At 43.0% G+C, this 24,835-nt stretch overlaps 1 protein-coding gene across 1 annotated transcript in view; it reads left to right on the top strand.

Annotated features, from left to right (window-relative positions):
* The window catches only part of LOC119170858 (CD9 antigen), a 50,980-nt gene extending 31,402 nt beyond the window's left edge, over positions 1-19,578 (top strand). Inside the window, exons 5-7 of the mRNA XM_037422138.2 lie at positions 7,096-7,197; positions 8,449-8,532; positions 18,984-19,578. Of these exons, the coding sequence (XP_037278035.1) occupies positions 7,096-7,197; positions 8,449-8,532; positions 18,984-19,043 (246 nt within the window). The 3' untranslated portion in view covers positions 19,044-19,578. The remainder of the gene's footprint in view (positions 1-7,095; positions 7,198-8,448; positions 8,533-18,983) is intronic.
* Positions 19,579-24,835: the final 5,257 nt, after the last annotated feature.

Raw genomic sequence — 24,835 nt, 5'->3', positions numbered from 1 at the left:
AGAGGATCCCGTTTCGAAGCCGCCATGAACCTTGTCAGCCCATGTAAGGGTTGGTTTTCTCTTCTGCTGGCTGTTACCGCAACAGGTCCCAGTTCGGGAGGCAGAACGACCGCCGGAGCGGCTATAGAATGGCTGCTGGAATGGCTCCTGGGACGGCTCCCAGAATTGCCCCTTGACCAGCTACTGGACCCCAATCTGCCTCTGGCCTTAGATTTTCTTTGTCGACCTACAACGGTGCACGGAGGGCTCGGTGGAAACCGGGGGAGAAGGGCGCCTGGATTCATATGATTCGCAGGCCTAGTAGCGACTATCATCGGATGGCGATTCTCGGTCATGCTTAGCGAAGGCCGGCGACTTGCTTATACTGTCGCGGGATCCTTCCCCGCGCCTGCGTCAGACAAGGTAGGGCATCTGGCATCGCTCCTTGCACTCCTTGGCGGCGGATAGGCGCCATCCCCCGCACAATCCGCACTTCCCGTAGCACTTGTGTTCTTTGTTCGGGTTGGCGGTGCCACATTTCCTGCAAACGGCTTCCCCAGGAAAAGGGCAGAAGCCTGCGCGATGCCCAAGACGGCCACAGGCGTAGCGCATCTCTACTTGATTGCGATACAAAGCACACCTGACGAGTGTACCACCATATGAGAAGTAGTTTGGTACCTTGTAGCTGTTGAATACCACAACCGCGGTGCCCGTGTTCTTGGTTCGTTAAGGCTCCCAGAGCCAGCGCATTGTTCTAGTTGACGATCTTGTGGTAGAGATTCTCAGGGCCGTCGCTCAGAGGAATGTCACGGATGACGCCCTTGCACGTGGGCGCTGCTTGATACGCGTCAGCTTCGTGCTTCTGATCTCCAATGATTATACAACCGACCTTCGCGTAACTGGCCGCGTTCTCTTTGCTGGGTGTACTGATGACCATGATGTTTTGTTGAAAATTCAGGCACATGGTGTCCGAGTCCCGTTGCACCAAGTCGATGCCGACCACATTCCATATAGCCTCTGCCACCACAGTCGGGCCTACCTTGCTGATGTTCAGACCTCCCCATAGCCTGACGATGATCTTCGTGTCGTCCTTGGGCAATGGAGGCATCCCTCCACCACGAATAATCCTGGTTTTAGCTTTACCACGGTCTCGATGAGCCCGGAAGGCCACATTGTCGTTTGCCTTAACGTTGGGGGAAAAAACGCCAACTCGCTCAGCGGGCACTTATTTGGCTCGTGAGTGCCTGGCCACAGCTGTTAGCTTACCGGAATCCTTGGAAAAAATATTCGGGAGTGCGAAACTCTCCTTCCTCTTCCGTAAGTGCCCAGTCTCAAAGTCTATACACGCGAGAAAAGAGGCGAATGCCGCAGCAGCAGTACCCCTCCGAGCCAGCCTAAACGCGGTGAGCGTTTGTTGCTCAGTGGCGTGGTGCGGATAAAAAAAACGATAAGATCACAAAGAGTCCACCCACCTCGAAATAAATAAAGTATAGACGTGATCGCCACAATGTTACGAGTCCGCTGGTAGCAAAAGACTTCAACTAGGCACAAATTAAATGACTGAAATCATTTACGCAAGCGGGAGACGGTCTTTACATATCCGCAACCAAGCGAGACTCCGTCACGTCTCGACGTGAGCGTCTACCTTCCTTCTCCGTGGCGCAAAGTACGCCTGGGAGATGAGAGAGCGCACCGCCGAGTCCTGACAATCTGGCGACACTCGCTCATTGTGTCACCTCGCTGGTAATAGGCACCGTTCAGTGGAGTTTCCTAGTCTGACTGCAGTGCCAAAATGCATAGCCTAGCGGATAAAATACCAAACCTTGTGACGACATCGGTAAAAATGGAACGCGACGAACGCGTCTCGTTCCCTGCATCTGTCAGCGGATTGTGCCTGGGATACAATGGGGACGCTAGCACGCGTCTCTTTTCTGCGTGCCCCTCGTAGTGAATGTCAGAAACTTTGAGACGGGGCAGTGTGAGCAACGCAGCTCCCTTTGGTCAGTGGGCGGTGCCTATGCTGAAAAACACGATAGTTCCCCGAGATGCCCATCGCCAGCGGTAAGTTTGAGCGTATCTATCTATCTATCTATCTATCTATCTATCTATCTATCTATCTATCTATCTATCTATCTATCTATCTATCTATCTATCTATCTATCTATCTATCTATCTATCTATCTATCTATCTATCTATCTATCTATCTATCTATCTATCTATCTATCTATCTATCTATTTATCTATCTATCTATCTATCTATCTATCTATCTATCTATCTATCTATCTATCTATCTATCTATCTATCTATCTATCTATCTATCTATCTATCTATCTATCTATCTATCTATCTATCTATCTATCTATCTATCTATCTATCTATCTATCTATCTGTCTGTCTGTCTGTCTGTCTGTCTGTCTGTCTGTCTGTCTGTCTGTCTGTCTGTCTGTCTGTCTGTCTGTCTGTCTGTCTGTCTGTCTGTCTATCTATCTATCTATCTATCTATCTATCTATCTATCTATCTATCTATCTATCTATCTATCTATCTATCTATCTATCTATCTATCTATCTATCTATCTATCTATCTAGCCGCGTAGGACTTTAAGCTCTCCTGGCCGTTTGGATAATGGTATCAATACCAACCTTGGTATGACATAACATAACTGTATGATGAACATAACTGACCAGTCATAACATGAAACTCATTACAGGTATGTCACGAATGTCATGATTTAATTTCACGGTCTTGCTGCTGTTGCGGTGGTTTCATTCGCATGACATGTTGCAAAAGGGGTATGGTATGACATGACTGCATGGCGAGCACAAGCGACAGACCCTAACATGAAATTCATGAGATGCATATTATGTAACAACATGACTACACGCCACACTCATGATGTGCTCGCGGCCGTTCCGCTATCGTCCCATCATACCAAATTTGGTATGATGGGACGTGAATGAATGACGAAGGTCTGTTACTAGTGCGAACATGATAATCATGAAATGTGTGTCATGTAACAACATGACTACATGCTACACTCATGATGCGCTTGCGGCCGTTTTGCTAGCTTCACATGTACCAAATTTGGTATTACGTCACGCGAACGGACGACATAGGTAAATAACACGCCCAAACATGATGATCATAACATCCGTGTCATGTAACAACAAGACTACATCCCACACTGATGGTGCGTGCGTTCGTGACCGATTTGCTAGCTTCACATATGCCAAATTTGGTATTACATCAAATGATTGAATGACGAAGGTATGTGGCTGGTGCAAACATGATAATCGTGAGATGAATGTAATGTAAGATCATGACCACATGCCACACTGAAAGCGCCTATACCCTTCGACGTGACCCGGTGCGCATGCGCGCCGGCGTTTGTTTCATTGCGTCACGCCGGCAAAACCACGCCTGGCGCCGATATCCCCCTAGTAGAAATCAGTGGTTCTGCCCATGGATCTCCATAGCGGATCTGCCTGCCTTGTACTAGCAAGCGCGTGCTGCGTTGCTTTGACGCATGCACGTTTGAGCGCGCATGGCGTTCCCCCGTCACGAAGAGAGGTAGACGCGGTGCTGTCTAACTAATGTGGCCGGCGCGAAATTCAGCATGTCGCATATCACGCGTGGCACTAGCGCTATGTCGCGTTGCGCTAGCGTGGCGTCACTGCGCCCTGCCTGTGCGCGCGTCTACGATGCGTCGGAGTATATTGGGCCTTTTATGACGCGTCCGCCGGCGTTTCGCTAGCTCCACATGTACCAAACTTGGTATCGCGGGAGGTGAATAGACGACGTAGGTAAATGAAACGTCCAAACCTGATTGTAATATTAAGCGTATCTTGTAAAAATGACTACATGCTACGCTCATAGCGTTCTCGCAGCCGTTTCACTAGTTCCACATATACCAAATTTAGTAATACGTGACGTGAATGGACGACGAATGTAAATCACACGTTCAAACATGATAATCACAATATGAATGTTATGTAAACATGACTGCATGCTACGGTCATAGCACGCTCGCGACCCTTTCGCTAGCTTCATATATACCAAAGTTGGTATCAGGTGAGGTTAATAGACGACGAAGGTAATTGAAATGTCCAAACACGGTAATCATGACATGAAAGACATGAAAGTCACTTACCTTCGTGTTGTAACGTTGTGCTGATTTTGAAGTAACCTATCAAATTTCCTTATTCGTGCTTCGCATATCATTGATTCCCACTGTACACGCGGGATCTGTGAATTTTTTTCTCGATTATTTCTCTTTTCTTGTAATTTAATGTAAAAAAACAGTGAATGATGGCGGTGAATGACGGCGGTGATATATACACGGTGAATGACATATACGATGATGAATATACGATGAATGATGATATATCATGACGCGTCTCGCCGTCGACGTCGACGCCGACGGCGATGGCAAAATTCAGCCGAAAGTGTCCATATAATTTCTATCACGATAAAGCTTGCCAGAGAGCCTGTGACAGCACATCGCCAGAAATGCGTTCGCAAGTTTGAACGACAAAACTGTGCAGTGACCGAGCATAGCGAGGTCAACGGTTTCCACATCGCCTTTTTACAACTGTCGCGTCGTCGGCGCAAGCCAGTTTCTACTAGTGGCACTTCGTGAAGTAGTGGTATATTGTGGCAACAGCTGGAAATAGGTGTGCTCGCGAACGTGTACTACAACAGACTACCGCACGGCGGTCAAAACAAGCGTGACTCCCGATGGGAGCAGAATGTGTGATAAACTCTGTGGCCGCACTGTCACCCATGAAGAAGGGTCCAAGTTGGACCCGACATATCAGGATTTATCCTTTAAAAGCAAATATAGGTTATTACTTTATTTCAATGGAATGGTTCGTGTCTATTTTTCATAAGCTTAAAGCTACCATGGCTTTGTATGTCCCGATAACCTAGGGCTGCACGTATGAACATGCCCTAGAATAGCCCCCAAGTATAGCTTAGACGAGGGAGGCCTTCATTCCGGGCTACAATTGGCAGCCATGTAAGTGTACAACAGACAGTCGATGTGCTAATTCGGCGAAAGTGAATTGATTATATATACGAGCAAGCTAATCAAGGAACTTGCGACGAGGGAATGTCCACATCTGTCGCATAACCACGCAATAGCAAAAGCAGCCAGAGTAGCGTTGCTGTGACATTTAAAAAGGAACCCAAGCACTGTGGCTCGTATATCAATTTGACACGAAGGAGTAGCACCGACTGATAGTCAAGCAGGGTGGATACTAAGCGGTAAAATGTTTCAATGCGATAGCACAAGAATTAATAATTTATTTTTAATATTTGAGGTATAATGTTCCACAATCAATACATCATTGTTAGGATGCCGTTGTGAAGGCTTCCCGAAATTTTGACCATCTAGTTTTTTTTAACGCGCAATGGCACCACACAGTGCACGGGCCTCTGCTACTTTGCCTCCATCGATGTGCCACCCCCGCAACCGGGGTAAAACCCGCAACCTCCGGGTTAGTAGCCGAGAACCATAACTTTTACGAAACCGTGGTGGGTATAATTGAGCTTGTAAGAACGCACGTTCTAGGAAAACTCTACGCCAAAATAAAAAAAAAATCTATAATTTTACCTTTTCGTTCCTAAATAAAAAAATTAGTTGAATCAGTTTAGGTGCCAAATTCTTTTCGTTAACACAGGCGGACGACATCGATAGACGCTATTGGTACCTGCCGAGGAATTAGAACTACTCCGTTAAATCTTTAACTTCGTAGGATGACTTTTTTCAAGATGCGAATTTGAAATGTGCCTAATCATTCTAAATCGCGAGCCGCTCAAGCGTCACTTCGTGGCATCTTGCGAATATTCTGAGCACGATGCTCAAAAGAAACAATTTCACATAGTTTGTTAGGTCATTCTTTTAAACTTTCAGCAGCCAGTTGCAATTTTCTTTTCTTAGGTATGCTCACCCGTCTCTCTGGTTTCGCGCACGCTAATACCTCGCTTTCTTGTAATCAATAATGCGGTGCGGCGTGGAGCTTCCACGTTTTTGCCACGACACGTTTCTAAATAATAAGGCCGTGAGCGAAGTAGCTGGCATGGTACTTGCTATTCTGAATGATTAGATACTTTATACAGCCACCAAAAGTGAAATCACAGGTTTTATGAGAGCTTTCCTGGTCGGGCGTAATCATCGTCAGAAGGTAAAAAGCAATAACACGGACGTACCAACCCAAGTACGAGAAAGATATTCTAAAAGGACTTCTTATTGGGCGAGCTGGTGCTTAAAGAGTAGATATGTTTTTGCCCCTCAGTCCGCCTACCCAAGTACAGAAGCCGAAACGTATGGTATTTTAAATGTGTGTTTATTGGTCAGCATTTTGTTTTTTTACCTTTGACCATAGCCGAAAGTATCGCGAAGCTTGTGAGCTCTCCGCAGAAGCCACTCATGGCAAATGGATGCGGTATACATGGTAAATAAATAAAGGCAGGGAGATTTATTGGTACCTTTAGCTCAACGGCAAGCTGGTCAGCCAGATCTTACAAATAAAATGTCGATATAATTCCCCTCCCCCCCCCCCCCCCAAAAAAAAAAGAACATGGTATGCACATGCACCGTGAATATTGTACGGTGGCGAGTACGCTATAGCTACGCCGAAGAACATGCGGCCGCCAAACGATGAAAATGACTTTTCAGGAGGTGGAAGCATCCCAAGAAGGGTGAAGATACAAAAACTGTTCATTCTGAATTCCGTAAGACTGTTGACTCATACGAGTAGATATGTCTATGTGGAAAAAAAGAGGCGAGAATATTTATAGCTTCAACAATGTCTCTGGGCCGGAATAGTGTGAGTAGCCCTACTCATAGTAACACTATCATAGAAATCCTTCTTTTTGCGATCCTCACCTGCATTTTACACTAAATAAAATGGGCGCTTCATAAAATATAAAAGAGATTTATGGCAGCACTAGAAAGATATCACGTTCTTAAGTAACTGGGCGAGCATGGGGTAGCCTTTGTGTGGTAGCAAGAGTTTCTCATTGCACAAACATAACGCGAAGTTTTTCGTGCAATAAAAATAAATTAGAATAATTTCAATACGAATATATATTCCTTCGTTATTTTGGTGCAGCTTGAATGTTGCGGTGCCATTTCGAAGCACGACTACGAGGTCCGAGACATGACTATACCGCAGTCCTGCAGCAGTTCCAGAACGAACAACATCTTCATATACGTAAGAAAATCTTCGGCACTTTTGTTTCAGTTCTACCTCAAGCATTCGCAGTGCACTGAAGTGGTTTGCGGCTTATTCTGAGGAAATGCCTTTACTATATGATAGTTTTTCTTCACGTATGCTTTGTCAATGATGTCACATTGATGATAAAGCTGATAATGTTCTCAGTACGATTGCAGGCTGTATATAAGCATCAAATATTTGTAGTTACACAAGCATAAATTTTTATCACAAGAAAGAAACAAACGCAAGGGGGAAACTAACACAAAGGGCGTATCTCCGATATGAAATTTCATTGCACATTGCAAGTAAAAATTTTGTTCTTCATTTAAATGTCTTCTATCGCAATACTTTCTGCACAATACAATGAGTATTGGTGTATTGGTGCTTTCTAAAACCACAATTTGATTATGGCACACACCAAAGCAGAAGACCCCATCAATTGCCATCATCCGGGGCTGGCTTCTGTGACGTTGATAGAGCTCAATATGATCAATATTGGGATAGGTTATGGCAGAGACACACAATGTTTTATTGTAGTTTAACCAGTTTAAAGGGACACAGAGGGTCACAAAGGGACACTTATAACTAACATGAGTGTTTAATGGTTTAGATTTGAGTTAGTGCTTGATGTATACCCTATAGTTTTATGAATCAAGAATAATATCTTTTTTCTCGTGTTGTAACATGGTTAAATGACAGTCTTTTATGCCCACTCTAAAGACCAGTAGTGATCGTGTTGCGTTTTGAATAACCTGAGGCTACTGTCTAACACACATGTGATATAAATGTTATTTTGGTGAACACTGATGTATATGTTGTGCCCTTCTGTTATTATAGAAAATTTTAATGCTTGAGATTCTAAACTCAGCTTCCCATAAAGTAATTTATTAGCATGATTGGAACTGTGTCCGGAGAACTGATGTTTGAAAACTAAATAACAATAAACAAAACTTGCTTGAACACCTATTTGATATGAATTATATAATCGCACACGCAAATGTTATAGTGAAAAAAAAACATTTCTGAGAAGAGGAATCTATGAACAGCCATTTAAATTATCACGATTTATTTGTGGCAGAATTGAGTGCGTAAAATATCATAAATCTGTACACACTAAAATTTATCAGTGGGAATTTTTAAGGGCCCGTGAAAAACTTTGAAAAATATCTTTTGTCCAAACTAAACTACCATATTAACTCAATAGACGAAGATGCAATCATCTTTGTAAAATAATTGAAAACATTCCAGGGGTGCAGTGAAAACTTGCGTGTCCTTCTTGAGAGGACAGGAGCCGTTGTCGGTGGCTTGGGCCTGGCGCTTGGATTTGTGCAGGTGACACTATATTTCTTTTGTTACTAATTTTAACTTTTTTGCTCTATTTTGTTGCATACGCTGGCGTTTCTTTCTCCGACCTAAGAGAAAAAAACTCGGTTAAAAGCTCAAATAACGAGCCATATTTATAGCGAAAGAATCACTTGGACATTCATGTTGTGGTAAAGTAATAAAGCTACGAATGTAAGTGAAGAAGCCCGCTAGGTATGGGATTTATGGCACTTGTAAACACAATCCGTTGCCTTTTCGAGTAGCTATACATAGCAGTAGCTCTGAGACGCAGGGCCGGTCACTGATGCAACACTTAGCAATAAAAAATATGGTTAATTTAAGACGTGTTCTACTAGGGTATCACTGTTTTAATCAGACAGCGTTAAGAAAGACTGACACATTACCATGCAGATATCTAGAATGTAATATTTGTCAGTTGTTTGAAAGTAATCAAGACGACAGTCTTGGATGCCTCATGAAAAACTAAATTTTAGCGTCGAGGTGCGCGTTTCGCGTCAAGCCAACAGAAAAGATGTTCAGGTAAAGGCGTCATCATGAAAGAAGAAATCAACAAAATTGATTACGTTTTCATCACTTCACTGTGACGTCATCGTGACGTCACACAACGGGCAGTCACATGATGACACCTTCATCTTTGCTGGGTGAAATGCGGGCCGATCATGACTGGAGGACACAAGAACATCAAGGGAAAAAAGCTTACATTGAATTCAATATCGAAGGTAGCGAAAACCGCATTGAGTCCAGAAGACTTTCGATGAGGGGCGTATATTATTATCAGTACATTGAAAGAGAAAAAAATACGGTGAGGTGCAGATGTGTTCCAATGAATCAGATGCTAGAGACTGCGCAAAACTACGTTTGAGTAGTGAAATTTCTGTAGGGGACTCAGTAGAATGAATAGATGGAATGCAAAAAAAAAAAAGGAGAGATGATTTTTACCTTCAAGTATGAGAGGATTCCTTAAGGGACACTGTGAGTTTTTATAAAAATCTGAAAACTGCACTGTGAATTTTGTAGTTAAGCATATTTATGGTCCTCACAGCCATGAACATTTAGATACCTACGTAATAAGGGTAATACGAATCACAATCGCCCATGCACAATATAAAATATACAGCTAACTTGTGAGCAGTTCCCTAAGTGAAAACATGCCCCTCATCGTGGACTATAGGGAAGAAATATCAATGTGCTAAAAAGGCTGTGTGAGAGCTTTTATAAAAATATATACTTAAACAATGCGAATGATCATATAAATATTGAAAGTCATTCAGCGTTCCTGTCTCCTTCACTCCTCTTAAACTTCAGCTACGGCGCGGCACCTATTTTTACCTGGTCAAACATTACTAGGTCTAACAGCTTATATCCAGGTACACTTCATGAAAAGGGCGCTGGCAATATCCTTTGATATAACGCTGTTGTTCTGAACAGACTGTTCACAAAATTTTGTTTTCTGGCTACATGCCGCCTAACCTGTTCATGTGAGCGAAAAACGTAGTCCTTAAAACGTATGAACAACACAAGCATTTACTAACAGCCTAAATACTTGAAATACGCAAAACAAATACAAGAAATTTACGAAGAACAAGTTCTGGCATGGCGCAAGGAACATACTATACGCAAGGTTGTAGAACATATATTATTTGCAAAGCCGAAAACGACTATGTTGCCAAGCCCTCTGTGGAGTTTCGAAAATCAAAGATCTTGATGCGCACATATTGGTTTTTTTCTGATGGTTAATCTTGCAAAAGAGGCTTTATTGCTTCGTGCATTTGTTGCGTGCTTTTTTCAAAAAAACTTTAGTTTTTAGTACGCGCTTGTGTTGTACGTTTATTCTAGCGTCTACGTTTCTCACGCAGTTTAATTCAAAATGAACTACCAAATCACTCAACAGTGTTCTTCAAGGCCTTTTGAGGTTATATTTAGTGCACATGCATTATTGAAGGCCACGCGGCCTTCAGAGAAGACAAACGTTGAGAGCCCGAGCAGAACGAAACCTTCCCCCAATGTTCGCTAACACGTAGTTGATCTGAATCATGAACAGCTCCGTAGTCGATTGCACCAACAGGTACACGCGGTGTCCTGCAGGAACGAAGTTTCAGAGGTTTTCGACTTCTTCCTGCTTTATTGGGTGGCTAAATAAGCGGATCACGGCTGTGGGACGTAAAAAGTGTTTTGTTGTCATTTACTCTGCCGTCTCGCATTCTGCGTGCTTGCATTGGTCTGAAACACCCTCTGCAGGTGCAATGATCTTGCTTGATGTTCTTGCTGTGACAGAGCTGGTAAGAAAAGAAGCGCATGCAACAACTTTTATTTCATATCAAGGCTAATGGAACGTTTTAATAGACTTCAATATTTACTGCTTCGCCGTGTACCGTTCGCAGTTTTGAGAAATGCAATGCAAGGTCGATTAGTGCTTTCCTGAGTTGATTGGTTCGTCAGTGCCGGGGATAACTGAATTACGTAGCATTTTACCGTAAACACAAGTAGCCACTCAAAGGCCTAGGTGCACTCGATAGGATCAAGATAGTACATCAGATGGTCGGTTGGTCCTTATTAAACTGGCACAAGGCACCAAGGCGGATCGGCCATGAAATGGAAGGTTCTTTGTTATATAGGTGCTTTTGTTTAAAAATCTCAAAATATTTAGCAATGAATCATTTTCTAAATACCTAATGAGCTTAATTCACAAAAAACCGTAATGTCGTTAAAGAATAAGTTTCACTTACATAACCTTGCCATTCAATTCGTTTCGTCTCGCGTAGCGAATCGCATATGACATCCGAAACGCTCCTGTGTCTAAAACCAAGTGGTGTAGTTCCAAGTGAAATAACCACCGGAAGTAATGAATTGAATCCCATCTTTCGGATTTAGTTAATTTAACAACCTTTTTCTTTCACTGTTGAACAATCTGCATGTAGAGAAAAAAATTATGCAGGGCGTAGAGTATAGCAGAACTATAGATGGTAAGAAACGATGCTTTGCGAAAGCTGTAGTGACAGATATGCATGTAAGTGTTTGTTCCCGAAAGAAACATAAACAACGCACGAGGTTAGAGTGAATGAGAGACAGGTGACGGTGGCCAAAGTGACCGTGCCGTCATCGTCAGGACTCTACAAGGTGAAGCGAAAGACGAAACGTGGCATGCGCTGTCCTCTCTGGACTAAATATTCTCGCGTTCTCTTTCTCGCCCGTGCCTCAAGCTCTTAGCATGAGCTGCGCGAGCGGCGAGGTAACGACTATGATCATGATGAGCGACGATGATGCCGCGACAATTTCAAGCAAAGCACTTCGCGAGACTCTGTGGCTGAGAATCGCTGTGGCATGACGCCGCAACAAACTAGCACGCCAGTTTCCACGGCGAGTGGCGGTGGAGCCAACGATATTTATAAACACTTCAAGCATTTTGCAAGTGCGCAGGGAGTGGGCTAGCACGGATAATAATCTAAGTTCGAAAGAATGACAGCTTGCCGCGATAGTTATGCAGCAAGCTTCATGCATTACGCACACCTGACACACGCGTTTAGCCGTCATTCCTGGTGACGGGCAGGAAAGGGCTCACTAACGCAAAAAACGTGACCACTTTTGTGAAGGTTTTCTCATTTATTCACGGTGGCACCCCGGAAGATTGTCCCCCTGCGATATTTTTAAATTGTGCTTGAAGCATGCACTAACCCGCCGGCCACGGGCGCTTTTGCCACCATAGCTATCAAAGCAATTAGGCGTTGATATCTGCTACGACTCTCAACGTTGGACGCCCACCACACCAAAAGTGGCGCTGCGTGCGCCTTTCATGGCGCCCCTATAGGTCCCGCACGGAGTGTATGCTCAGTTTCAAACCACGCCATGCAAGAAAAAAATGCAACGCAGTGCGCTTTTGCGTGGTACTTATTTTTAACGCGACAGTGTTAGAGAGCTCGTGTCGCAGAAATTCTGCCATCGGCGTCATCATCTTTCGTTGTAAGCAAAAAACAGAGAAAGAAGTAAAATCAGGAATAAAATTTTCGGTGCCATTGGGGATCGAACTCGGCCCGTTCGCGTGGCAAGTAGGTGTTCTACCACAAAGCCACGATGTTACTTGCAGCTGCTATGAAAAAAACAAAAAAACAGTACATATATCCCATGTAGTGAAAGAAGTCTTCTCAACGATTTTGTTCGGCAGGTGTCACGGCGAAGACGAGCCCTTTCGGCGATTTGTAGGCGCATTTGGAAGGCTATCAAATTACGTAAAAAAAGACCGGGGTAGTGCAGCTATTGTCGCTAAAAACACACAGTAACTATCAAACAGCTCTAAAAATGGACAACTATGTGTGTCTTGCGGGAAACATATGCCTTTCCATGGGCGTTGATGAAGCAAAAGCTAGATAATGTGTAGCCATCTGTGAGGCATTGTGAGACTCTTTATGCCCCTACAAGAGAATTCCAATTCAACAAACCACAACAATTGCATAGATTTAGCTTTTTATTCTCACGACACCATCAAAAAAGAGAAGTGCCTTTCCAGGGGCGTTGATGAAGCAAAAGCTAGGTAATGTGTAGCCATCTGTGAGGCATTGTGAGACTCTTTATGCCCCTACAAGAGAATTCCAATTCAACAAACCACAACAATTGCATAGATTTAGCTTTTTATTCTCACGACACCATTAAAAAAGAGAAGTACTGCAGTTGCAATTTCACCGATAATAAAGCGATGCTTGTTGTGGTTGGCCGGAAAAGGTCTTCAGAAGAACAAGTAGAACAATTGCCAGATAACTAACGCAAGACGAACGACAGAATGTAACCATTTACGAGTTAAAGTGTCACGCCTACGCGCAATTCGTATTGCAGGACCATGTGACTATATCTCTATACAATATTTTCATGTAGTTGTTATAAAAGTGATGTTATGTAGATAGAAAACCAGTACCATTACTACAAATACCTCGTGCTTGCACTCGCGCACGTTTGTGTGCGTGTGTGCGTGCGTGTATGTGTGTGTGTGTGTGTGTAACAAAACGTATCAATAAGTATGCCTTTAGTGGTTGAAGGGCGCACTAGGGGCGGGATTTCGCTGTCGCGTTCAACTCTAAGAGGCCAAGTTTAGGAGTCCCCTAATTTTTTGTACGCGCAATGGCAGCGAATGCAGAAATCACCAGGAAAAATAACTTAGAAAGAAGGGAAAATTCTTCTCATGATATTTCAACAACAGACATTGTTGAGGTGCGGAAGCAGGAAGTTTACATGTGATAAGTCTCGTGTATTTAAATTTTGCCGGCACATTCATATTATGTTAGAAAGATCTGATAGGTTAATAATTGATATGGGGGTTTATTGTGCCAAAACCACCATATCATTTTGAGAGATGCCACAGTGGAGTGCTTTAGAAATTTCGACCACCTGGGGTTTTATAACGTGCACCCAAATGTGAACACACGGGCCTACAGCATTTTCGCCTTCATCGAACATTCAGCCGTCACAGTCGAAATTCGATTTCGCGATTTGCGGGTCAGCAGCCGAGTACCTCAGCCACTGACCACCGTGGCGGAAAGATGTGATAGGTATGCAACACATGTCACCCCACATTCATTTGTGCCATCCCGAAAGAAGAAAGGATGGAAAACAAGTGAGAGAAAACGCAGGCGTGTTATTTTGGCACAACCGACATACGACCCTGCCTTGGGGGAAAAAATGAGGGAGATTGAAAGAATAGTAATGAAATAGAACGTAAGCACACACGCACACACACAACGTCACCGCACAAAATATCCCTTTTCTGTGATATACTGCATCATTAACAGTCTACACCAGCTCGTCACAAGTCTGCTGTCCTTAGAAATTTGAGCAATGACTTGGTTGCTTGAATTCTCTATAACTTATCAAGATGACATTGGTGAAAACGTTCTGGTGTAATTTTTCTGTTGTCAAGACAAACAAAAGGGAATGAGAAGGATAGTCCGTGGACCGCATAGCAAGGACAGTCGCAGACGATATGATGCAAAGTTTCTTTGGGTACCGCAGTCATCGCTAAGAGCGCTGCCAGCCAGGCCTACCAGAAAAAAAAGTATGGCTTCTAGTAGATCTCACTATGTGGTATTTGCTAGATGGTAAATGTCTGAAATAAATACAAAAGTTCGCGTCAAAATACCAACCACACATAAGAAGAAACACATAGACAGAATGGAATATTTAATTGAAATATGTCTTCGTAGAAGCCATCTTAGTCATAGGAGGCATAACAGAGTTTTCGCTATTTGGTGGAGTTGGATTGGTACTTGAAATGACCGCAACACGATCAGGTGGTGTTGCCGATAGTTTTGACCTTTTGATGTATGCACTGTTGAGTACGAAATATCATTTGTAATTCTTCGAAGTTTGGCAGCAGCTATAAACGTTTAAAGGGGCCTCTTCCTGGCCTTTTCCCTGTCGCTTTGCAAGGCTGACGGGACAGCATGTTTATTGCGAATCATGCCACAGTGACTTGGCAATCAATGAAGTGTCACTTGCTGCTCCTTCTCAAATGACGTGTAAATGAGGGCTCTTATCATCTCAAATTACAGTTGTTCGTATCGTCGTTGGTGCGGGGCTGGCGACAAAGTTTGTAGGACTGTTTTCGAATCACTAAAAAGTAACCGTCCTGCGGTTCACGATCGAAATCACAACGCGCAGTGTGAGGAGCTCCGCAGTGCGTGGTGGATTATGTTCTCGGGTTGGCGATCTTAAAGCTAACTGCATACGTCTCGTGGGTACAACCACTGCTCCCCGCGAACTTCCGATGGTCGTTAAACCGTCTGTTTAAGTATGCACGTGTCGAAACAAACAGTATCGTTGAAATCCTTTACGTAGTTCGACAATCATTATTCCCGAATACAAAAAATGCGAAAAGTGCCACCATAAGCAAAGCAGGATCCCTAGGTATTTCTTAACAGAGTACTAGGCTATAAAAGCTGTTTCATACCTTATAGACTTAATGTGCTTAACATAAGGACAGAGAAACGATAAGCCACATCAACTTTCTTTCCGTGCAATGATTTTTTAGACAGTTATAGTTATCATTAGTATAATAGCGGAGGTAAAGCGAATGGCATTACCACGCAGCAAATGTTTGTTGCGGACAGCGTTCCATAGTTTAGTACGATAACAGTTACGTGGTTTACGTTCCCCAGCTGGAATAGTGGTGCCACCTATAAGAGGGTTTATAAATTAAAGAACAGTGAAAATGAAACGAAAACGAGAATGTTTGCCTTTGTCAGCACGCGAAACATTGTTACAAGTTTATTTTAGCAATAATAAGAGTAAATAAGTATGATCCACGAACAAAACATGAAAATATTTGTTTCCAATTCGTTTCCGATCTTCTAGTTGGGACCACAGTCGTTGGGAATGCGAAGATATCTCTAAAATTGCACTAGTTTATCAATAATACTCGATCATCAAAGCTAACTGAAGGCAAGCGAAGCCATTTTAAACAGTCGGTTGCTGCGATGGAAGTGAATCTTTGAACAACTAGACTAAAATCACTTGAAGTGGGTGGCCAAAAACGCAGCCATGCATACGTACGCTACGCTAACACGGTAACGTTAAATCTGAAAAATAGTGCGTGTATGACAAGCGATACGAGTAACGTACGTATCTGCGCATGTGGACTTCGATTCCACTATCACGGGAAGGCCGCGATCCCGCTAAGTCCGGTATACTATAACTGTCTAACGATGAGATACCGTCGACGTATGTGCGACAAGAATACTGAGGTCGGTAGACTTTCGGGGTCCTCCGACATACCGTGGCCCATCGTTGTCTCAAACGCCGCCTAAAATTTAGTCGAGCAAAACAGAAAAATCCACGGATCTTTACCACGTGAAGTTTGATCAGTGGGTGAACCACTAGAGAGTTGAAGCATCCACTCGCTTGCGCATGTGATTGAGTGAGAACGCCTATGTACAGTATATACAATCTCTGGTTCCCATAACTCGTATTTGTGTTGAGTTATGCATTCTGTCATTCTTTCATTAGTACTGCTTCGTGGTGCGTGAAATGCGGAGGCAATAGTCGTTTTTTTTGCAGATGTAACATGAAGTTCACAAAGAAGAGGTATATGCTCGTTGTATTTATCTCTAGGTATTCGTAGAGAGGTCAGTATTTTAAGTACTTCAGCCACACGTGAATTTTTCGTTTCTTGACAAGGCGTGAGTTTACGGGGTCTTCCTTATCAGGTTTCGCCTAATGTGCACGTAGATAGTTGCGTCGTCAGGCATGTTTTAGCAAGGAACTGCACCGTTCTGTTAACGTCTATTGCATATGTGAGAAAAAACTCCTTCATTATTGAGAAATTAACCAATTAACCAGAGAAAGATTGAGAATTTAATCTTTAACCAGAGAAAAAGAAGATGTGGCTTGGACGGACGGATGGACGGACGGATGGATGGATGGATGGATGAATGGGTGGATGGATGGGTGAATTGATAGATGAAAGAACTGTAATAATGTTCAATAGGTCGTGCTAGTGTCCGAGACCGAAGCAGGCTACTCCTACGGTGGGAACGAAAGACCTAGCCTTTCAAACGGTTCGCAGGCCCGTTGAACTGCACATAATTGTCCCTCTAATTAGACTGCATGAAGCTGCGTCCCATCGTTCTTCATTTCTTATCATTTGAGTTCTTTAAGAATGGTTCAAATCCACTCTGTGGGATTTGCTAAGAAAGGGCAGCATGATTTTTCTATGTGCACTACAACAATGCTTATAAATGAATTTATATTCAAAGAAAATTACCCTAAGTAAAACCATAGATTGAGAAAGGAAAAAAAAACAAGAAGTGAAATTTCGCAAATTTTATATGACCACACATCTGCGCTTTCTTCATCCAATCACTCAGAATATATGCGTGCAAGCGCTTATGAATGTTTCACAACAGTATTATTTTCAGTGGACATTTAGAGTGGGATACGTTTGGTTGCCTGAATAAAATCGCTGACCACGTGGATTGCATCTCTGTGAAAATTTAGCGAAACAGAGACACAAAAGTTTAGCACAGTTTCCACCATGAACCTAGTACCTGTCTTGAAGAAGGGAATAAGTATTCTTGTTTCCTTTTCGTCACTAATACTGCTTGCCTAGAAAAAGGCTTCTATAGAGGCCTGTTTGTGAGTAACGAGTATCGGCGATATGATAAAGAATAATGTTTAATGGTTTCATTTCTTCACATTGTGCACTGAGGGGTGATATGTGACCAGAACTGTGAAAACATAGATTTAGAGAAGAGACATGGCAGCAAAATATAAAAATCATAACTTCGAGCTGTCTAGTCAGACCCCACTCAGGTCGCCATGGAAGCTAGAAGTGGTTATATTTTGTTCACGCTGTTATTGTTTATGTTATGCATGCGAATTTCTGATTTCTGATCACGGGTATTTACCCTACTTTCAGAATCACGGATATTATTCGGCCATCAAGCGCCGTTTGTTCAAAGGAATCAGCGAACTTATTAAACCTTACTCCGCAGTGATCTGGGTATCAGGGTAACTTTAGGTGTTGCGATTGTGGTGGTACTAATGCTCGCAAAGTCCTAAGAGTTCGAAAGTGTTGAGAAATGGTCTGGGACGCACTTATTATTTATCATCATCAGTCAAAGCACAAGTTTACATATTATCCTACAGATGTTTAGTGGGTACCTCCCATATCAGCAGAATGGTGAGTGACGTATTGGCAAAGTGGGTGCTCTGCTACTTCACCAAAGTTACAGCGGACGTCTAGTCTATGGCTGCATTGCGTGTGCTGGGCCATGATGAACACCCAGACAGACAGCGGGCAGACCTAGATTTTAAGGTACTTCCCCCCCAAAAGGAACTTATCTAAAAAGACGGCGCAATTAAGTTCCAGCAGTGTATAATGTCTATCATATAGGAGCGGAAAGTACACGCGGCTCTAGCAGACTGCATGATATGCAAACTATCTGAGGGCGTCTGGCTGAACAATAGGACTTTTGTGGCATTATCAATTTATTCTACTTTTTGGATTCAAATTTCGAGATTTGTAATGGCACTGTAAAGAAAGAACAACAATCTTTTTGCGAGGCAAAACTGATTCGAACAAATACATTATTGACTTCTACTTGAGTGTACATTTGAATCCATATATCTTTAGAATACCATTTACACTCTAGAAATGACCTCAAAATAATAAGCATTTGTTCTCAACAAAGTACAGCATGACGAAAAAATGCACTTGACATCGCCTATGTCTTAGTCACTTGTAGAAGCCGATAGTACTTCACTATGAAAGTGCTCGCAAGAAATCTGTATACGTGCAAGAGCCGAAGCAGTTGACAGTTATTAGCTTCTATTTCTTCTTTATTGACTGCAATGTATGGAAAAAACACCTTACGACAAAAAAAAAAACACTCTTTTCAATAGTTTTTTCTCGCAAGTTAAAAAAGTGTACATTGTTGTGTTTTCCTTTTATTTTGCAGATAATCGTCATGATCATCTCCATCTGCCTCTTCTGCACAATTCGTCAGGATTCTAAGTAATTAGTTGACGTGGCAGACATATTTTCACGGGAATATTTTTCTGGTTTGTTCATTCTTATTCATGCCATAGGACAGTAATCCGATCGGAGCACCGAATATTCTAACAATACGGCAGGTTCGGTTGTGATGCAAGAGAAGGAACAAAGAAGATACTGTAATATACTGCGATCTACAAAGCATCTTTTTATTATGTTCCAGTAGAATTCTTTTCCGAGCCACCAACATCATATATATAGATTCATTGCGAAGAAATTATGCACGCACACTGACCTTGAAAGACTAAAAATACACCTGACTGTTGTACATGTGCTCTTGGAAGTATTTTTCCACTTTCTCAGAACAATCCACACTTTATAGCATATACAAGCATTATTATCCGCTTGCAAAATAAGCAGTTTGCATTTCACATGCACGTGTTCATTTGTAGAGCTTTATAAATACACAAACATTTCCCATTATTGTAAACATTTGATTTCATTCACAAATTCATACAATGTCATGTGTACATTGAATAAATCTGTTTTTTAACTCTTGAGTTATTTTACTAACAAATATGAGCTAGTCAAAGCGGGTAGCCCGCATAAAGTGATGTCTGAGTGAACAAAGCGTGATAACATTCTAGCACGCTTTCTTGTTTTGCCATTTCATGCGCGCAGTGGCTGTGCACGTCTGGAAGAGGGCTGAGCGAGACCTGATAAATGCCATGATAAGGGGGTTCAAAAGCACGCTCGCACTACGAAATTTCACACGCACTGACCGACTCCTGGAGTTTGATATTCACATTACCCAGGAAGAAATTGCAGAAGCGCAAAAAAAAAAGAGCGCAGATTAGTAAGCTCCCTGGCAACGGAACAGGTATACGACTCCTTGTAAAGATGGACGTCCTCCCCTCGCCAAAGAATAAACCATATACCAAGGCCTTCCGAAATAGCGAAAAGGCAAGATCATCATATTGTTACGAGTAACTTATTTATTAAATTATATACGATGGACCGTGCTTTGCGAACAAGATGGCGACAGTTCATCGACAACCAGCAAGCGACGTCGTCTTTCTCTTTCATGCAGCAAGGCTGTGCCGGCTGTTGTGTATTAATATCTCCCGCCCCGTGCATAATGCGTCCTCAGTGCGATGCGGAAAAAAGGAAAGACAGCGTGGTGGTGCTTCTATGTCGAGTGAAAGAACTTCCTGGTAGAAGAGGCTTTGTAGACCCGGCCCGTTAGGGTTGCAGCAACGGTTTTGCAGCAGTGTTGATCAACCACAGGAGTTAAACCATGCTTAATAGCCGATTTGGTTCTATGTTCATCGTCTTGCCGAGCAATCGGACATTGCCTTCGACCTTCGGGAGGACAAACATGAACATCTATTCAGATGTTAATGTTCATCTATTCATGTTCATATTCACGCTATCCATGCCTATAGCGTTGGCGCCTGCAGTTAGGAAGCAATTCGCATGCTGGAGGGCAAAAGCATCACCCCCCGCACTGACACGTGAGTCTCCGTTCACATGGGTACATAAGTGGAGGCTCCACAAACCTTATCGAGCTGAAACACTCCAAGATGCGACGTCTCACTTTTCGCCACCATGGAGAACTGACCCCCTGAACTGGAGAACAGAGATCAGCCATTCACACATAACGATATTAAGCAGTACTTTATCTCGGCAAAGGAACTTTCCTCTCCCTAACAAAAAGTTACGTCGAGGACAGACATTCGGTCTCAGGCTACTGCAGACGGGTTTGTATCCCTGTATGGCTTTTATGTATAAAATTTATCTCAACATTTGTCTCAATAGCTCCTGCATACAATGGAATGAATTCGCTGGCCTAGATCACGTGCTCTGGCGTTGCCCCTCGTTACGGGGCATGGATCAATCTAAAGAAAAGAGGTAGGTATCCCCTACCACGAGCCCCGATCATCGAGGAATAATTATGGCTGTCCAGAGGGCCCACAATGCAACGGCCGGGCTTGGCCTGACTGTCCCAATGTGGGAGCTGTCGGCTGTGCGTTCAGTGCAGCTCAGGACTCACGATCAAGTTTCGCATCCATCCCACCAGCTGCATACCCAACTAAAATAAACGGAGCGAGAAGCATTTATTCGCTTGTGTTTTCTCGGTGTTTATCTCGTATTTGTACTTGTCATTCTTAGTTTTTTCTCGCGCTTATCAACTTTAGTATGTTCGTTTCACGTAATTACGGGCACTTTGTAGTGCGTAACTACTCTCGTTTGGCCTCTTGAGGCCAAAAGAGAGTTGTTACGCACTATATTTGGTTTTAGATGGCCACCTTTCGCCTGTTCTATGACTGGTCGCTGCTATAAGCGCGATCCTCCAAACTCTCGGCTCTAGCGTTTCACCACAGAATGATGAATAACAGCTTGGTGGGTAGTTTCGTTCATCGCAAAGATATGATGCATTATGCCGTGGTGGATGTCTTGCCAATATTATTGCAGTAGTCCACCCCACAAGAGTTGGCAACAGGCCGGCGCTACAGCATTTGCTATGACCGTGCTGCCTGTTTCGAGCAGCCCTTGTGTTTTTTAAACAGCGAAGGTGTTTAGCAAATTGTTTCTTAGGAGTTCATCGCAGAAAACCATCACCATCCTAACGCATTTGTGCCACTGTGTGGGCTACCTCGAGATTCAAACCGGTATGTGCTGCGGAAAATGGGTAAATTGATACACTCACCATTTATTCCCTGAGTGTCAGGGTGTCAGTGTGAAACTCTGTATCAGCGACTCAAAATGTCCTCCACAAAGCGGCCAAGTATGGGAAGAGCTTTATATTAACTTGAACTGGTACATTGCGAAAATGAAGGTGTAATATGGATTCAAACAATAATTTTGTCAAGTTTGTGACCGCAGTGTGCCAATGCATTGGCTTCGTTCGCTGCCGCAGTATATTTAGCATTTAATATTGTGATCGCGTTAAAGAGCTGATTTTGCAGAAATTCCGGTGTTCGCCTCGTCAGTAGCGAGCGAAAAATTACCATCTTGTGCGTAACCCGGAAATGAACAAAAATGAAAATAAATAAAATAGAAAGCTCTCGGTCTGAATGACCATCGAATCTGGGTTATTTGCGTAAAAAGCTGCTGCTCTACCCCATAGCCACACGTCTGCTTCGAAATGCAGTGAAAAAAACTTGCATGCATTACAAACCGACGCATCCTATGTACATGCTTCACAAAGCAGCATGTACTGTCGCAGTAAGAATGCGTGGACAAACGAACATTGCAATTGGGCGTCAGAATATGTCAATGTCGATTTTTTATGGCTTAAAACGGGCCATCCAATACAAAAGTCATAAACGTAACTACGCCTTACACTTAAGGCCACAAAGGGGGTTGAAGAAGGTGCGAAAAGATTTCATGCGCACAATGGCCTGTGGTTTAAGGCGTGCCACCCATTACACAAAATGCAGTCATATGCGAAAGCTTCATGGACACAAGCCACTTAGAAATATGTACGTACTAGGAACAGGATGCTGCTTTGGCGTTAAATTTTTAAGGGTGAAGCTTAAAGGTCCCCAATTTTATAAGAACATACAACGCATTCAATGTGGATAAATTACTCAGTAAAAGTTGCATTTTTTTCGAAAATAAAAGCGTTAAGCATACAGCCATAGTTGTTGTTCGTTCATCTTAAGGATAATGAAACTTGAAAAAAAAATGGCCCCATATCTGCATGTTAATCGGCAAATGTCGTCGAAACACGGTAGTCTTGCGTGTGGAGAGAATGAACAAAACATTTATTTGATGTTCTGCGCAACAAAAATCGGTGAATGGTATACTGGAGGCACTGCGTTAGTGTGACTCGAGCATGCAGCGGAAGGAAACGAGTGCAACAAGTCACGTCACACGTGAGACATGAGCGCTATCTGGCAGTTTTCTTGGAAAAGAAAACACGCGGTTCTGTGACGGGCGTGCGTGCCCGCCTCAGAAGTGATAAGTAGAGACCGGATTATAGGCACATGCCTATTTTGTTCCTTGCGTTCATATTGTGCCATTTTAACATATGAGCATGAGCTAGAGGTTAAGAAGGGCTTTTATGGTGTTTTATAGTGTCTATAAATGTCCATTTAGGGTGTTCGTGCCTAAATGCCTCTGAGTGCCTATAAATGCCTATTTTCCAAATGAGCGGGTTTATGAGTGTTATTGAAGCCGAAATTTTGTTTTCGAGCATGGTGTGAGTCCGTTATTTATGTACAAAAGGCAGCGTTGATATTTACAAACATTATAAGGTTCAACGAAGACAAAGCTGACATGCTGCGAGCGATTGGAGGAGGAGCATGAGGAGTGCAAAAGACGCTGTTTCTGCAGCCCTAAGTGGAAGAATGTCTTAGCGTCTGCAGTGGAAGGAGGAGAGAGAATTAAAGATGAAGTAAGAAAATAAATCTGTTGCCGAGGACGTGGCGACCACCTTCTACAAATAACTGTCCAGTGCCCTGAAGGAACTGAAGAAACACCCTGAAAACTTGGGTGTTGCGGTGGGAAAAGAAGAGCAGGTTTTTTTTTTGGGGGCTGCCGCGGGTAGCTGTAAAACGCACAAAAAAACCACGGAGGACCACTCATGGAATACTCTTGTTGATTCAGTGGTGGCGAAGGTCGCCAAATCGTTATACTTTATACAGTTAAGCCTGAGACAGGCACCGCATGTTTTCAATAAACGGTGTATTTAGCAGTCATTCACCGTATGCTTGAATATGCTTGTTCTTTATGAGATCGCTTGTCATATGACTACAAGTGACAAACTTTGAACGCTATAGAATAGCGCTTCAAAGTTTGTCCTAAGCCATTACTCAAAAATGAAAGCTGTAATATTATAAAAAACTAACTAGGATAGGAATTACCATAACCGCGTCGAATTGAACTGCGGCTAAAGCTCCTATGTCAAGCATTTCATGCTAAACTCGCATTAGAAAATGAATGTACCCAAGCATTCCTCTTCGCGCAATGGTAATGAAGAGTTTAGATTGTTTTATCAGATATAACTTTTCTAATATTTCGTTATTGTTAGTTCCATAAAGTGTGTTTTGCCAATGAAGGCGCGTTTTCTTTGAAATTATAACCCTACAGCTGCAGCACTTTAGGGTAAAAAAATGTGATGTACACGCGCCTTTTGTATGTTTGTAATTTAATTTTTACGCGTCTTTTTATGTGACATACTAAGTTGCAGTTAGACCCCAGAAGCTCTTGCGTGTCCAAGAGGAAAGCGTTTACCATGGTGATTTTTCAAATTGGTTCGCTACAAGCCACCACAGCACGATGTGAAGACTTGAATCCCTTGCCTCTCGTCCTGTGTAGTCACCGTGAGCTTTAATGCTTCCCTGTTTTCTTTGGTATCGGGGCTGGAGAATCACATGACATGTACGCACCAAGAACAACATGCGTAAGCAAAGTCACGCGCGCATGACGTGCCCCAGGTTACTCGTGCGAATACGCCTTCGATGTTGTGTCGATTTGGTGCTCGCTGTTGTGTGTTATCGGTTTCTGTGGGATGAATCAGTCAGTGCGTGTTCTTTAGGAGAGGCTGGCAAGGATCATGTATTGTGACCGCGATACACCACGTCGCTCTGCTGAAACTGCGGTCAGAGACGACGCACCAAACACAAGCTAAGCGTTGTCAGGGTTGGCGAAGGCACGATGAAGGAACGACGAGAAGACGAACGCAAGCTAAATGCTTTGGTAGTAGTAGTAGTAGTAGTAGTAGTAGTAGTAGTAGTAGTAGTAGTAGTAGTAGTAGTAGTAGTAGCAGTAGTAGCAGTAGCAGTATGTGTGGTTTTACGTAAAAAACCA

The sequence above is a fragment of the Rhipicephalus microplus genome, chromosome 2, assembly GCF_043290135.1.
Source record: "Rhipicephalus microplus isolate Deutch F79 chromosome 2, USDA_Rmic, whole genome shotgun sequence".
Lineage (NCBI taxonomy): Eukaryota > Metazoa > Arthropoda > Arachnida > Ixodida > Ixodidae > Rhipicephalus > Rhipicephalus microplus.
Note: the sequence above shows the minus strand (reverse complement) of the source record. Positions and strands in the feature narration are given on the sequence as shown.